The sequence below is a fragment of the Parasteatoda tepidariorum genome, chromosome 9 (genome assembly GCF_982258835.1).
Source record: "Parasteatoda tepidariorum strain Cologne lab strain chromosome 9, Ptep-v5.0, whole genome shotgun sequence".
Taxonomy (NCBI): domain Eukaryota; kingdom Metazoa; phylum Arthropoda; class Arachnida; order Araneae; family Theridiidae; genus Parasteatoda; species Parasteatoda tepidariorum.
In genome coordinates this window covers 51,454,793-51,472,874 of record NC_141763.1, presented here as the reverse complement: position 1 = coordinate 51,472,874, position 18,082 = coordinate 51,454,793, and the positions used below count along the sequence as shown (strand labels likewise).

At 30.9% G+C, this 18,082-nt stretch overlaps 1 protein-coding gene across 1 annotated transcript in view; it reads left to right on the top strand.

Annotated features, from left to right (window-relative positions):
• Positions 1–18,082, top strand: part of LOC107444263 (nose resistant to fluoxetine protein 6-like) — a 39,675-nt gene that overhangs the window by 13,179 nt on the left and 8,414 nt on the right. The window contains exons 4-10 of the mRNA XM_087151802.1: positions 3,221–3,335; positions 6,241–6,328; positions 6,844–6,947; positions 12,319–12,489; positions 13,418–13,511; positions 15,782–15,871; positions 17,893–18,061. Coding sequence (XP_087007928.1) covers positions 3,221–3,335; positions 6,241–6,328; positions 6,844–6,947; positions 12,319–12,489; positions 13,418–13,511; positions 15,782–15,871; positions 17,893–18,061 — 831 coding nt within the window. The remainder of the gene's footprint in view (positions 1–3,220; positions 3,336–6,240; positions 6,329–6,843; positions 6,948–12,318; positions 12,490–13,417; positions 13,512–15,781; positions 15,872–17,892; positions 18,062–18,082) is intronic.

Here is an 18,082-nt window from a genome sequence, read left to right as displayed (position 1 = left end):
CAGAAATTTCGTATATGAGTTTTGTTGTGGGGAATAAAGAAATTCAGATTAACTGTTCTTTCACTCTTTGAAATATAGTTATGCAATAGGCATTTTTAAGGCGATGGAAAATGATTGAAAATATATTATTCAGACAAATATTAGAGGTTGAGTATTTAGAATTAATTAGAATTTTTTGAAACATTTTTTCATTTTTTATCGACGGATTCAAAATTTATGTTTTTAGAACTACATTTTATATAGCAGTTTAGAACATATTCGTAGTAGCAAATAATGAAGTTTTATTTAATTAACTGAGTGTGCAAAAATCATTTTATTTTATTAGATTGTTCGTTTGTTTTTTAAATTTGCTTACCTATTTTTCAATGAATGGTCAAAAGTAGCCAACATTTCATTAACTTTACACACATTTTATTTATTTTATCAAAAAAAAAGCAAAAAAAGAGGGAAAAGAAAACTGAATTTTACGCAAAACGAGTGACACTTAAAAAAAATCCCCCCAACTCATTCAACTGTCTATAGATTCCGTCATTTTCTATCATTTTCTCATATCACCGAGGGGCTTTATTAAGGAGTTTGTAACGTTCATTCCATAGATTTACAAAGAAAGTAGCGTAAAAGAATGAAAAATAAAATTTAAAAAAAAACAACAATCTTTGATATCCATTATGTTTGGTTTCATGCGATAGTTTTAATGAAACAAGAAAATTTTATGTGTGTATAAGAATTTTAGTTTAAACAACTTTATTTAAAATATAAATTGATCATAATTTCTGATACTGATCTCTTGCCATGAAGATTAACATTATCTTTTTTATCGATAATATTCCAGGATATAATTTGCATAATAGCATGAAAATATAATTTGTATAATAAGCACACCGGGCAAAAAATTAGTCACCCTTAGGGAAATCTTGAAAAATATCATTTAATGCGCGTAACATCGCTTTCAGATTTGATAACCGCCTGGATTCGGTTAGGAAGTGAGTCCACAAGGTTTCGCAGGTACGTCGAATCCAGTTTACACCACTCGTTGATGATTTGATTGAGCAAATTCAACAAATTGCGAGGATGCTGATTTCGGCATTTTACGCGTTGTTCCAACATGTCCCACAAATTTTCAATGAGATTCAAGCCAAGTGATTAAATATTTTTAAATGAATGGTCAAAAGTAGCCCGCATTTCATTAACTTTACACACTTTTTATTTATTTCATCAAGAAAAAGCAAAAAGGAAAAGATAACTGAATTTTACAAAAAACGAGTGACACTTAAGAAAAATCCCCCCAACTCATTCAACTGTCTATAGATTCCATCATTTTCTATCATTTTCTCATATCACCGAGGGGCTTTATTAAGCAGCTGAGATGAAATTGAGTGTCTGAGTGTTCATAAAACCAGTCACATATTCTTCCAGTCCCATGAACTTGCTGTTGTCATTTTGAAAAATAGGGGTGTCGACAACAGACTCTTCATGAAGATGTTGACTGAGAGGCAACATCTAACTGTCCAGAACGTTCACATAAATATGTTGGATCATGTTAGCGGCCACCTCAGTGAGGGAGCCCTATCCATAATAATCCCCAAAAGATGGCAGATCCACCTCCTGCTTGAACTTGAGCTTGCACAGTTTCAGGATGAAATGCTTCATCTGCTCTTCGTTGCACTCGACGACGTGCGTCTTTTGAATAAAGGCAAAAACGTGATTCGTCAGACCATATTGCACTCCCCAGTCAGAAACTGTCTAGTTTTGGTGAATTCTAGCCCAGTGAAGTCACGCAGCTTTAAGTGCCCGTGTGAGCAATGGCCTTTTAAGAGATGTACAACTCCGAATGTTCATTGCATGCAGCTACCTTCGCAATGTTTTCTCACTAACAAGTTGGGATGGATCTTCATTTACTAACTGAAGCATTTCCTGTACAGTTTGGAAGTGATTTTGATTGACAAGTCGTGAAAAATGTCTCCGGTCACTTTCATGCAGGATCGTTTATCGACCACAATTCTGACAGCGTCTTTCGTGACCACGTGTCACGAGACCACTGCTTGTTGACACGTTGAACAGTCCGCTTTGAAACGCCAACAAATCCAGCAACTTCATTCACCATATGACCCTTGGCACGGCCAAACACAATTGTCCCTTTTTGCCACTCTATCACATCTTTACTCTTACCCATATTTACGCAAATTTACGTTTTAAATAAAAGTATCTTCCTGATAGCTACTTGTCTTTGATCACATTGAAGCAGTGTGCATGCAGCTGAGCACGTCACTTGACCACTGCGTCATCTAACTAAACCTAAATATTCTTCGGTGTTTGCGCACTAGGGTGACTAATTTTTTGTCCGGTGAGCTTAGTATACAAATTATATCTTGAAGAACTTTGTATAATAAAGAATCTAATTCTCGACTGATTTATGTAAATAGAGAGAAGTTGGAATGATATAAAAACAAAATAGTTGCTTAATGATCATCGCAAAGGATATATGGCGACGACTAGGACCGAACCTCAGAACTGTTAGTATTTAAATAAGTGCTTTATTTTTACGCTAAATTTTGTTTGTTAACCTCGCACGACTGCTTCGATTTGGGAGGCTTTCATTATAAACCTCCTGGAAGTTTTAGTGCTTTATCAAGAATTTAAAAAATTTCCAATGATTAACTATTTGAAATTTGGATTAATGATTTAATATTTCCATCTCATTTATAAGTTCCATCTAAAATTTTTATTATTTAAGACATAGAAAATATAGTATGATAAAAAAGCTAGAGTTGATTTTAGTCATATTTAAATTTTTCATTATACCCTAATTGTTAAAGTGTCAGTCCTTTTTAATAATAACTATAATTTAAATAATAACTAGATTTATAATAATTAAAAATGTGAACATTTTAACATTAAGCCATCACGTTATTTTTAAATCAATCTTAACCTCAATCGTCGTAAATCGAGATAAAACTAGATTTTTATACAAAAAAAAATTCGAAAACAGTAATGATTTAAAGCTTCTCTTCATTGAACTAATAAATATTAGTGAATTAGCTTTAAAATCTAATAACTGATTATTTAGAATTTAATTTTTTTTTCTTACATGCGTCAAAAACTTGTTATTTTCCATGTTTTGCCTAACATAAACCAAGATTAATTATGAAGATAATTTTAAAAAGTTACAAATGTATTAGAAATTTGCGCATTGCAATTAATATTCTTTTGCGTATTTTAGGTAATTCGCCAGGCTGCTCGTCAAGCACATGCTTTTTATTTCTTGACTTATCGAATGGACGTCTGCGTACCTTCTACATGTACGCAGCAAGACGTAGACAACATGGCGCAATTTGGTAAGATTCCACAACTTTTATTAAATTCAAAAATTCTCAACAAATATCCTAAAAACAATAAACAATTACAATGAAACAAGCAATAATTTAGATTCAATTACTTGATTATTCAAAAGTATTAACCAAAATTAAATAATTTAAGTTTCCGGAAATGTAAATCGGATATAAACAGTCGGCATACCAAAAGGGCCAGGAGTGTTTTGTTTATCATTGCTTGGGCGGTGATAATTACGTTAATGGGAGAAAGGGCGGTGGTTACGTAAGCGACTGCTGTAAGACAAGTTGAAGCTCTCGAGTTTCATCTTCATTTTAATTTTTTCGGATTCCTTGTTTCAGTACTATTCATATTTTTTTGAATTTTACGTCAATGTCTCCATTTTATTTTATTTTATAATCGGCTTTGATCAGCCGATACAACTGTTAGTTTACAGCCATCAATGTTCAACTCTATAGCCTTATAATTTTGAATCCAACCCAAGAAAACAAGGGCACTCCTGGCTCAAGCACTGGGACAAACTTTCCTTCGTGAAGGACTTTTTTGATGGAATTAACCCGCATTTGCATTACTCAGAGATGAAAACCTCCCACGGTTATCCCGATGGCAAGGGTTAACCCATGATCTGTTAACCCACGGTTAACCCATGATCTGTCTACCACTGGTATTTTGCGAGATATTTTGCGTATCTGATATTTTACGCAATCTGATATTACATTGATATTTTACGTTTATGCTACATGATGTTTTACGTCAGAACTGTGAGTTGTGAGTAGAATTCGTATCAAGCAGCCACTACTGGTGTTCGAACCAAGGTTACTTCATTGGGAGGCAAACGGTATAACGTCTAAGCCAACGCAGCCTTCCTATGTCTTTATTGTTATGAATGCTATAGGTCCTATGAAGCGGTAATAGTCTTTTGAGAATAACACAACAAATAATTTACTTACATTACTAAAAGAAAACAAATTTTTTAATATTCTAAATAGATAAAACTTTTTTGAAAAAAAAAATGCGCTTGTAAGCAGCAGAAATTTCAAAAAAGGAAAAATGTAGCAATAAAGGAAACGAAGGAAATAAAAATAATAATATGACCACCGAAGTCGACGTCTTCAGGGGGTACCGGCCCCGGTAGCCATAAAACAAAACCTTTTCTATTGAGGGAGAGGCAACTGTCTAAAGTAACTCCTTCAGTACCCCGAAGGTTTTGTATAGAAGTCCAGGAAAAAACATGAAATACATAGAACCAATTTAGAAATTTTTTTTCTTTCAATCTGACCATTGTAATAGAGGGCGCTGTTTTCTTTAGTTTTAAGTGTTTCCTTTTCATTCGGTTTGCTTATGAAATCGCTGTTTGACCTGGTTAAAGTGAGTTTTTATTTTCTGATGGTTTTGTTTGAGTTTATTTTCTAAATTGGTTCTATGTATATTTCATGTTTTTTCCTGGACTTCTATACAAAACCTTGGGGGTACTGAGGGAGTTACTTTAGGTATTTGCCTCTCCCTCAATAAAAAAGGTTTTGTTTTATGGCTACCGGGACCGGTAGCCCCTGAAAACGTTGGCTTCGGTGGTCATATTTTTATTTTTATTTCTTTCGTTTTCTTTATTGCTTCATAATTTACGTACATGTTAGTTACCTCTAAAATGTTTGACATGAAGCAATGAAGAGTGGCACATTTATAACGTGTTGAGAAAAAAAAATCTTGGAACTTCTTTTCATTACAGAGTAAACTGCTCATGTCCAATTCATATCTTACTAAATACAAGTTAATTAAGTTATGAATAATCCTGTGTATCTTGTCATGTATTTCAGCAATGATATTACTCACAACTCTAATTTGGGATAGCATAATTTTCCTCTCATTTTTTCCTTTACTTTTTTATAGCATTAATTATATTTTAAAGAGAGATAAGCTTTGAAATATAAGATACATATTTTAACGAACATAATCCCGTTTTTTTGTGACAGTGATTATAGAAGAAACTTGAAATGCTTATATATATAGAGAGAGAGATAAAAGAAAAAAATAAATATTGCTTTATTATTTTATTATTAAGTTTCAGAAATGATAACTTCGAGTCGGTATATTTAGTTTTTACATCAAAATGGTGCACAGTATTTTTATCATTATTACATTTAATATATTTTAAAGAACAATGGGATTTTCTAGATTAGTGATAATTTATTTTGAAGAAGCCGTTTACTATGGCAATAAAAATCGATACTATGACAATAAAAAAATAAAAATTTCTATGGAAGAAAAAATTTTAAAGTTCTAATATGTATGGTAAAAAATAAATAAATATGAATTTCTTTCTTATTTTTTTTCTTTATTATATCGTCCTTTATTATTTCAGAATAGGTAACTTCAAATTGGTATATTTAATTTTTGGATAAATTGCAGCGAAACAGTGTTATTACTTATGCACGATATTTGTATTTTTATTTTCAGAAACATATTTGATACTTCTACCATTGTAATTTAAATAATGAAGTACAAGAACAATTCTTAATGCCTCGTAAAAGTTTTCCATTACATCCGAAAAATTAGAAACTTGCATTTTTTTACTTCCATATTTAAAACTGTTATACACAACGTTTTAAATCTTGTTTATTTCGACAAAAATCGCAAAAAATGCAATTTAAAAAGAATCGTAGCTTGGGAGGTGAAACCGATTGCAGGTTTTAAATTAAGGACGTGAAAATATCCGACATCCCTTAAAAAAAAATTCTTCAGGAAAAATTTTTTTTCTCAGTGTAATCAACAATGTATATATATTTTTAAATACGATATTAAAATTTGTTTCTTTTAATGTTTTGCTTAATTGAGTTGTGTGTATGCATAATAAGAATATAATATCTTCATGCAAAGCATATTGAGACAAGTATGTTACTTTTTTTCCTTTAGCTGCAAAATACATCGATATAGAGGTAGCCGTTCCTAGATGCAGCGTGAAGGAGAATTTACAATTTGACAAAAGTCAGGTCATCTACATGTAAGTATAAAACGAATAAGGTTTGTGCTCACATTTAAAACGTAATTTTAAATTAAATTATTTTTAGTTCTGACAAATGCAAGCTTTTTTAATTTTTTAGCTTTGTAAAACGGTTAGAATTTAGTTAAAACAGATGTGTTTTTCGCAATTTTCGCTTATCTACTGACTACTACTACTACAACAACTATAGCACGAAAAAGACGATTTAATTAGCATTATTTTCAGATGTCTTTTTCGCAATTTTCACTTGCGTACCGAGTACTTCTACTACCACTACTACTACTATAGCACAGAAAAATCGATTTTAGTTAGCATTATTTACAGATTTTTTTTCGCAATTTTCGCTTACCTACTGACTATTTCTTCTGTTATGACTTAAATAAAAGTTTAAATTTTTTTTGCTAAATTTTTTTTTTTGCTAACTGTAAAATATACGGCCACATTAAAAACCATCCATTTATATTTTACTTAAAATTTTAATTCGAAACAAATGCTTATATTTCTTTTTCTTCTAGTTGCATTGTTGGAATACTGTTAACTTTGGTCGTTGTAGGAACAGTCTTAGATTCTTTTAGAGAAATTTTTCACAAAACTAAAGCAGTTGTTCAATGTCTCAGCAGTAAGTGTTTAAATATTAGTTTTTTTTAAAAGAATTGATTTGCACTATGTCTTCTTTAAATAAACTTCAAGCTGTGTTGTTTATAGCTGTATTCTTCTGTAAAGAAAGATATTCAAAAACGTTAGTAACTTTTATAAAAAACATTTGAAAAGTTTCCTTTGAATATTACATAACACGTTGATTTCTTTATAACCAGAGTTATTTAATTAACAAACGACATTTAAACGGAAAAAGTAATGCTTAAAAGATTGGCTAATTAGCGAAATTATATTGTCCAACTTTATACTTTTTCTTAAATACTAAAACACGATAATATACATTATGTATTTTGGGAAGCAAATTATTCAGCACTTATGATTAACACTCAATTTAGTAGAGGATATACACTTTCAAAAATAAAACTCTCACTTCTGATGATTCAGCAATCCCTGAGGTGTATTTTCGTTCATTTTAAAAATCATTTCGTCATGAAATTACTTGATTTGTGACGAAGCACAAACTCTCAAATATATGGTGAAAAAGTTTTTTCTACTCGGAGCTTCATCGCAGTGCATTGTGGGAGATTTTAATTAGAACGAAGACTAGATGATCGAAACTAGGATGAATAAATTGGACAGAATGGCATGTCAAGGAACTAGCCTCATATAAGGAATACACCGGTTATCTAATCCCGCTCCTTTACCGGCATGGATGAAATTTATTTCTTGGCTCTATTTGTCCATCTTGTAGTGTTGGGATGACGTTGATCTAATTATATGGTGCCCATGAAAAATGATTAACAATACCACCCGTATAATACTATTATTATTATTTTTTGGAATAAATAAAGGAATGATAAAATATTTCTTTATTTTTGACGAAACTCGTTTCTTCGAAGAACTGACGATAATTATTTCGTCACTTTGATGAAATGTTTGGAGCATATACACCGAAAAGCCATTACATTATGACCACCCTCCTTCTATAACAATGGGCTCACCCAGGTTTTCATGATTTCTCGCCCAGAAACAATGATTCCATGGGGCACACTAGGACCCATAAGCCTCATAGAACAATCCCTGACGTATGTAAGCTACTTGAACATAATTGCAGACCAGGTTCACCCATTCATGGCAACAGTTTTTCCTGCGGGGGATGGTGTTTACCAACAGGATAATGCACCATGTCATAAGGGTCGAATCGTCATGGACTAGTTCGAGGAACATTCCAGTGACTTTCAAGTCATGTCTTGACCCCCAAATTCACCTGACCTTAATCCAATGGAGCATTTGTGGTCCTACTTGGAAAACCAAATTCATGCTGCCACGCTACCCCCTCGCAATGTGAGGGAATTGCAGGACCAGTTAGTGAGCGCTTGGTACCAGATACCTCAGACTACCTATCAGCACCTTGTGGAATCAATGCCACGGCGGGTGCTAGCAGTTTTGAAGGCTAAAGGTGGTCCTACAAGTTATAAGCTGGGTGGTCATAATGTAATGGCTCTTCGGTGTAGTAGGAAACTGTTTTATTGAAAACGATGAGAGTTTCGTGAAATTTGAGCATCCATTTCTTGTACTTTGATAATGATGAAAGAAAGAAAAAGAAAGTTTGATAATATATTGAATTTCTTACGGCTAGGTAACACAATCCTTTCGATCTTCAAAAAAATTCACAAAGTAATGATTCATAACATCTGAACAGTCAAAGGACGGTACAATTATATTCTTTCATTATATTACTGGGATTTATATCGTTTTGGACGCATTCACATGTAGCATGACTTTAAATTCACTTTAAATGCTGTCATGGGAAGTGTTTTATAAGTATTACGCAATCTGTGATACACTTCTCTGGCCTTGATATTTGAATCGGAAAGGTGGCGCTGCTATCACTACTGTTCTTATGAAATTATCATACGGGTTCACATTATTTTTGGACTGCCCTGATATTTTTAGCATATTAATGTAACCATCATCCGAATTAAAAATGTTTGAATAATAATTCATTTTTGTTTTTCAAATTTTTTCAAAATTTTATACCATGCTTTACTTTAAGATCTAAAGTAAATATCATTCAAATTTTGGATAGCTGATATGATATTATTACATCACTAAGGGATTTGTGTGCCATTCCTAATTTTATTTAGTAATAAAAAACTCGGTTTTAGTTTGTAAATTAGACATTTTTTCTGTTTATAGCATTTTCTTTTAATGAAATTATGGTATTTTGAGTTATTAACCTTTGACATTTTATTTTAGGCTGAATGAAACTATTTAACTTAATGTTAATTAATCGAATGAATATTATATAAGCTATTTTACTTTCTTTTACTAAATGTAAAAGTTTATTTATCTTATATTCCTTTAAAAATATATATATATATGTTATGAAAATAGAAATTTAAAAATATTTTTTTTCGTTTTCGTACACTGTAAAAAATTCCGGATCAAATTCCTGTAAAAAGTACCGGCACTCAGGGGGGCGGTACTTTCTATTGTAATTTGATCCACTTTTACCGAAACATGTTACAGAACAAAAAATATGATCTACCGTAATTTTAGCACTAATAAGTACAATTATATTTATGAATCACTCTAACTCAGTAATTATTAATGCAAGAATTACAGCATAATATTTTGCGGTAAAAGTAAATTCTACGCTAAAATGGATTTTACCCCACCGGCGCTTTATACCGTAATTTAATCTGGAAATCTTTTAGTGTACCTCTAAAATTCTATTTGTTACAGAATCTGATATAAGGCTTAACTAATACGCTTAATACAAAATAAATAAAATAAAAATCGTGAAAAAACATAGTTTTGCTGAAATATTTCTTAGTACATTCAAGGAATCCTTAAATCCCATTTAATGTGCATTCACACATTATCCTGAAAAAAAAACAAAAAAAGAAACCGGAAGCCTTGCAGTCCTCTTATGACGCCATCGCAGCTCAAATTAGTGTATATCAATGCATTCATATCATCAGGAGGAAGTTATAATCCCCCCCCCTTATTGTACTGCCATCTGGTGATAATAGAGCAGAGGTCGCCAAAGTGGTCTATATAGACCCCCAGGGGTCTATTTAACAAAAGCGGGGGTCGATCTGAGCCAGGGGGTCAAATGGGGGTCGATCCGAATCGGAAGGGTCGATTGGGGGTTGAAGAAAAAACAGTTCTTAATACGCAAATTATACATACCTAATTAAGTAGGTATAATGTGTGAATTTTTTTAGAATTGACTTAATATCAGACATCATTTATAACAAACAAATTAAACGATTCCTATGTGTCTTCTATGCGAAAAAACTTTTGGAATTGACTACATGAAACCGTCAAAATTGAAAGATCATCTTGATAGGGTTCACTCAGATAAAAAAATAAAATAAAATAATGAACTTGAATTTTTCAAAAAACTTAAGGAAAAATTCACATGTCAACCAACTATAAGAAGTTTTATGAAGCAGTCTACAGAAGTTGAAACTGAAGGAGGATCAATAGCTTCGTACAAGATTTCGCCTAATATAGCAAAGAGGGGGAAAACCACACGCAATCGCTGAAGACATTGCTATACCTGCAATTAAAGACGTCATTGAGAATGTAATGAAAAAAGACTCCGTTAATGTTTTAAAATCATTGACATTAAGTGCAAATTCTGTAAAACGGCGTATTGACGAAATGACTGAAGAAGTAGAAAATACGGTAGTTTCAGAGCTAAAAAAATTGCAAGTTCTGTATTCAACTTGATGAATCTGTTTTTGGCGTTTCTGCTATTCTTATGGTGCACGTTAGATATTTCAGTAAAATGAAAGGACAAGTCATTGATGAATTTTTATTTGCTAAATATCTTGAAACTGATAGAAAAGGAGAGACAATTTTTAGTTTTCAAGAATATTTAAATATATTATGATATTCCACTTGAAAATATAATAGCGGTAGCCACAGACGGGGCACCTGCTATGGTAGGGGTTTCGCTACATTTCTCAAAGAAATAGTGCCCGGTATACGTGTTGCATAGAAACAACTTAGTAGCAAAATATCTGAGTCCAGAGTTACATAAAGCTTTGCAGTTTTGTATTAAGTGTATCAATCAAATTAAAGCCCAACCTCTTAAATCAAGATTATTTTCCAAACTTTGTGAAGAAAACAACGAGTTATTTAACCAATTACTTCTGCACACAGAAGTTATATGGTGGTCTAGATGTGTATGCTTGCAAAGACTTATAGAGTTATTTGACTCCACGACCGAATTTCTCAGGGAAATAAACCCTGTTCTGAGTGATGAACTCCAAAACAATAAGAACCGTATTTTTTATTTAGCAGACTTATTTGGAAAATTTAATGATGTCCAAACAAAGCTGAAAGGAAAAGATGTAAAAATTATAGAAGTTCAAACAATGCTGCTAGGCTTCCAAGTAAAATTAAATTTATTTAGATCTTCATTGCTACGTAAGGATTATCAGTATTTTTAAAAATTTGCGACAGTCAGAAATAAAATAAGAAGACTTGGAAATATATACAGGTCACCTTCAAAAATTGAGCGATGATTTTAAACTGCGCTTTGCTGATTGGGAAAACATTGACATCCCTGATTGGATTATTAAGCCATTTTCTGCTCAAATTGAAAATATGGACATCGACCTGCAAGATGAGCTTGCTGAATTATTTTAGGATCTTGAAGCGAAGGCGTTTTTCAAAAATTTAACAATAGACAAATTTTGGACAAATATAAATATAATGCAGAAATATGTAAAACTTTACGAAATAGCTCAGCCATTTATGCTAGCATTTCCAAGTTCTAGTATGGTCAAAGCCGGATTCAGTCATGTAAATTCAATATCAACTAAGTACAGAAATAAATTGATTGTGGAGTTTTGAGGGGATTAAAATTGACCAATTTTTAACCCAATATAGCGAACCTTGCAAAAAAAAAAAAAAAAAAAAAAAACACCAGGTACACCCATCTCATTAATTAAGAAGCAATAAATCTGTAGCTACTTTACTTATTATTTCTACTTATTTATAATTACTTATTATTTAATAAATATTAAGGTATTTAAACTTCAACATTAATATATTTTTCATAAAACTATTGTTACACAATGTACTATTACTTTAATAAATGTTTAAAATCATAAAATAAATGTACAAACGCAGTATCTAATAGAGTTTTATTTTAATTAACAGAAAATTACTTTTATGGGGGTCGATGGAGATTTCGAAAAATTATATAGGGGTCGATGATCAAAAAAGTTTGGCGACCCCTGTAATAGAGAGAACCTCGGTCAGGAATAAGGCGAATAAATGTTTCATGAAGTAAACATGAGCACATAAAATGTAAAATTCCAAAATGTGTACACTAGACACATTCAGACATAATTTTTTATGCTTTTCAGCTGCAATTTCTAGATTCCTTTTGTCTTTTTCACTGAGCACAAATGCGAATCTATTGTTTAACACTGATACATCCCACAATGGTTTGGATTCACTACATGGTATGAAATTCTTTGGAATGGGATGGTTAGTACTTGGACATACCTATTTCAACAGCAATGTTCAAGTCTATGGTAAATATAAAACTATTTTCAATTATATCAATACAGGCATAACTAGGAATTATTTGACACTAAAATGTTTTATACTTTGACAAAGTTTTATGTCAAGGTTAAGCAGTTAATGCAATAATTAATGTATTCATATAACTATGAATGATATTTAAAAAGATTTAGTTTGTTCAAGAACTCCTAATCTGGTTCTTAATGAATAAACTTTTAAGTGCTACTAATTTAAATAAAAATAGGATATACTTTTTCGCAAATAAAGTTTTTTTGTATACTCAAATTCATATATTAAAAAAAAATATCGAATGTTTGAAAAAATAATTTATTATTTTTTCTATTAGTGAACTATTCTAATAAGATGTTTAAAATATATATTTACGATTATAGTATGATAAATTAGTAAATTGAGGAAAAAAAGTATGGTCGAAACTACCAGAATATGGTAAAATTTACTGAGCTTCTGGCTGTATGGGAACATGAGAAAACAATTTAATTTTTAACGACGCACTTTGTCAATGACTTTGATAAATTAACAAGAAAACATAGTTTTATAATTTGTGATAAAATTTGGTAAATGTAGTAAACTTTAGAGCTTTTATCACTATAACTTAAAGATTGGCATAAAAACCATTTATTTGGCTAAATTTACTTTTCAGTCTTGTATTTTTACTAAATATGTGGTAATAAGAACTATAAATTTAAGAAAAACAATTAATTTTTCCGTTACCATATGAAAAGAAAAATTACCATTTTTTTAAACCAGAAACCTCATTGACATATTTTACGTAAATTTAGTTTAATTTTTTCCGTGTTATATTCACGATTTTATTGTGATAAATAAGAACCTGAAAATAAACTTAATTTTTGTGACTTATTTCTTAAATATTTTTGCGTATTTCAAATAATTAGTTTCAATAATCATTTTTTATTTCAGGAAACTTAACAGAAGCTTCAGCTTTTGCCGAAGGTTTCTTTTTTCAAATTATTGTCAATTCAACCGTCTCCATCGACACATTTTTCTTCATAAGGTATGCATAAGTACATGCATTTTTTATCCATTCAAGTTGCTCTAAATTGATTAAGGTTATAAAAAATTTATACGTGCGTGTTAAATCAAAACACTTTTTAATAATTTGGCTGTGCATTTTTCGCACATTAATCCAAAACCCAGAAAGGTGGCACTGTCATCGATGCTCTGACGCTATCATGCTTTCCTTCCTTTTATTTGGGAAAACTGGATATAAATTTAATGAACATAAATTTATCTAAAATATTTCCTAAAGTTTAACTTAAGACTTTGTTCCAAAGTTTGAAAAGTAAAATTTGATTAAATAATTTATAAGACTATCTGTTGCCAGCTAGGATTTCCATTTTAACTACATTCAAGAGATGTCCGCGGTATTGTTAAAGCTCTTTATGTATTGAGTTTTAGTAAAAATTTAAAACTTTCCGACAGCCATTAAATCACATAAGCCACAATAAATATCAGTTTGGAACATTTCAGCATTATAGGAAGCAGAAATATTAAAATTATTTCCATCTCTGTCATGAAACACTGTAGAAAATTCATCCCAATGTACTACTATGCCATCACTCACCGCTAGAGCTATAACCTGAATATCGTATAATATATATGCTATTGCTCGAAAAGGTAAGAATCATTAATAATTGGTTTGGCAGTATGTTTGACCATTGTACCTTTAATGTTTAATTTTTTGTTTAGAAAGGATTAAAAATAAATCAAAATAATTTCCTCATAACTAAGTTTTTATTTTTATAAAAATAAAAAAATATTCTAAACAAATAATTAACATATAACTAACAATTCTACTTAAATTAAGAATTCAATTTAACAATTCAACTTAAATTATTGAAGTGAAACTTCTAATGCGACTTCCAACATGGTTTCGTTAAACGTTTAACGCTACCATGGTAACTCTTGCCTGTGATCCTTGCAGGAGATTTTAATGTGAATTTCACGTTATCTGAAGCTGAAACATTATTAACCTTCCTTACAGACAAATTTGTATTAGAAATGATAAATGGTAGGAATGATCCAACAACCAAAGGGGGAACTACCATTGATGCAGTTTTTGCAAGAAATATTGAAAAAATAGAACTCAAACATTTCGTATCTTACTTTAGTTATCATAATCCCATTGTAAATGTTATAGATTTGGATATTTCTCCACTCGAAAATGATAATTAAAAGATGCGATCAATTGTGAATTGTAAGCAATGTTAATAAAGTTTGTATTAAAGAAACAATATGATTTCACTAAAAATCAATTTCTACTCCTTCCTATTTTCATTTCCACATTACGAAGTTTCACTTCTTCCGCTCGGAAGGACTCCACGTACTATTTTTTTAACTTAAGACAACCTAACAAAATTAATTCAAAGCAATACTTTGAATTAAATTAGTAATTAACACTGCTTAAACTATTACTTAAAGGTCTGGTTTCTTATGACAAGCGCCTTATCTGGGCGTCAGCGGGACGTCAACGTCCCACTGACGCCAACAAAATACTGGTTTGTTAGCTCAAGGCCTGGTTTCTTCCTGGTCCTTAGCGCCTTATCTGGGCGTCAGCGGAAAGTTGACGTATAGCTAACGACAAAAAAATACTTTTTTGCTAGCTCAGCGTGAGCAGTCGGTCCAACGCAGACATTATCTCTCATTGCGCATGCGTTAATAACGTAAACAAATATATATTTTGAATTTGTATTGATTTTGTTGTTGTCGACCAGTGTAGAGAACAAATAATGACTTTGTCCAAGAAAAAACACATTGTAGCTGAGCTAAATGAAGAGTGCTATGTTTAATGAAGAAGCTATGTTTAATGTCAAAATCAAAATCTTGGCTGATTTCAATGTGCTGTTGGATGTTGTCCGCCATTGCTTCTGTGACTAACGTCACGTTGTAATCCAACTGCAGTTGAGTTGGACGGCAATTGTAGTTCAAGATGAGCTCTCGATGACGTATACTATCAAACTCACAAATGAACCAATCAGAGGTTAGCCCTGATTTCCAGCTGACGGCGTCCTGTCCTAAGAAACCAGGCCTTAAGGCTGCCTAACAAAAATTTTCTAAATAAATACTTTATGTATAAGTGTCTTATTATATAACACTACTTAAATTATTACTTACGACAACCTAACAAAATGAAATATAATTATAGTGCTGCCATTTAGATAGAGAAATACTTGCGTTTTTGGTGCCCCATAACAAAAATAAATACATAAATTACATATATTTTAAACAATGATTTACATAATACTCATTGGTTTAATTTTACAGCGCTGTTCTATTATCTTACGTGACCTTACAGAGTACAAGTAAGCATGGTTATTATAGTATGCCGCGGCTATTTTTCAGAAGAATCGCCAGGTAATGTGCTATTTATTATATACTCATTTTTATAATATTTTCTCACAATATTTTTCATAATATATTTTATTTCATTTTTAATTTATATAAAAATAAAATCATATTAGATATTTAATTCGATATTAAAATATATTTATTGTAAATTTTAACTTTTATCACAAATTTTTCGCACACTTTAAAGAAACTAATGAATAACTTTTTACGTAACCAGCCTATTTTCTCGCATCTATTTTAAAGACATCATAAGTTCATAAATTGGCTACAGCTTCAAAAATGGCTAAAGTGATATTGTTGATAGGATTTTTTTATTTCATTTATGCCATACCTAGAAGAATGCCATTATTCACGATACATTATTTTAATATCAATTTCAAATGTTTAACAATATGAAATATTATTTATATAATTCAGTTTTGTCCTACTTTAAATGAAGCCATCATCAATGATAACATAATTTAAGCATTAAGATTACTGTTCTTGAAATATTTAATTTACAATTCATTACACATAGGATATGTTATAATTCTAATGTTAAAAATAGTTATAATTCTAATGTTAAAAATGATGTTGTTGATGTGTTTTAGTTATTTCATTTATATCTTACTTAGAGTGATACATCGTGCATACTACGATAATTTAAAAGTATTAATGTGGATAAAAGCTCATAGATAAAAGAAAAGTAGAAATGTAGTAAAAAAGTTGTAACTTGGGTGATTAAGCATACATGATTACATAATTCAAATCTTAAAATTACTGCTTTTAATATATTTTATTTACAATAAATTAAACTTAGTATAATTCCATCGTAGATGTTATAATTCTAACATTAAAAATAGCATTGTTGATAGATTTTAATCACTACTACTATTACTTCAGTTACTTCATTTATATCATACTTAGAATGATGCATCGTACATACTACGGTGATATGAAGAATAGAAATGTGGATAAAAGTTTGTTGATAAAAGAAAAGTAGAAATGTAGTAAAAAAGTTATAACTTGGGTGATATAAGAATATATGGTAACATAATTCAAACGTATAAATTAATGCTAATGATATATTTTAATCATTCCATTCATACCATATTTAAGATAATTCTATCAGACATGATACCTTAATACGAACGTTCATTTAATGCTACGAATGATGCCATCATACCTGATACAAGGTTCAAAACAGTAGAAATGATACACTGAGAAAAAAATATGGTCAAAAGTACCAGAATACAGTAAAAATTAGAGAATTTTTGGCTCTGTAGAAGCACCAAAAATCTCGATAATGTTCACGAAGCTCTGTTATGATTTTGGTAAAATTACAATAAAAAATGGTTTTATAATAAATGATAAGCATTAGTGAATGTGTTAAAATTTTACAATTTTATCATGGTACTTTAACCCCTTCCTTCTCGCTCCCGTGAAAATGACGGGGTGAAGTTTCGCCCTCTATTTCTCGCTCCCGTCATATTTCCGGGCTGGAGTGTTCAGTAATAGCGGACCAATAAGAATAAAACTAATTCATTTCTTTTACCCGGATAACATTTTATTTCTCATTTTACACACCAGAGGGCAGTACCAGGATATTTTTAAAGTAATTGTAGATAATTAGTTTATTTTAAACTAGATGTCAGCACAAGATGTTTGGATGTCAGAAAAAAATAGGCAATTTTATGACCGTTTTCTTGAAAATTAACCGATCGTTAAGGGGTTAAAGTGTGGTATAAAAACCATTTATTCGGTTAAGCTTACTTCTGAGTTTTGTTTTTTATACTAAAAGTGTGGTAACAAGAAATATAATTTTGAAAAATCAGAATTTCTAGTACACCGTTACCAAATGAACAAAAAATATCACCTAATAAATGTTTTAAATCGTATATTATTGCTTCAATAAATTTTTGGCTTTTATTACCAGAAGCATGTTTTTTCTCAGAAATATTACCATTACGGTAATTTTACGGTAATTTTTACGATTTGCCTTCCATGGGTAATTAATAATTTATTTAACCTATTTGTGCTCTAATTAGGGTGATACCATCATACATGATGGTTGTTGGTGCTACTCTTCTTCTTCCTCATCTGGGATCTGGACCATTTTGGAATGAGACAGTGGATCCCGTAGTGAACATGTGCAAACAAAATTGGTGGACAAACTTGTTGTTTGTCAACAATTTTGTTACCACGCCAGTTCAGAGGGTATGAACTACTTTTTACATT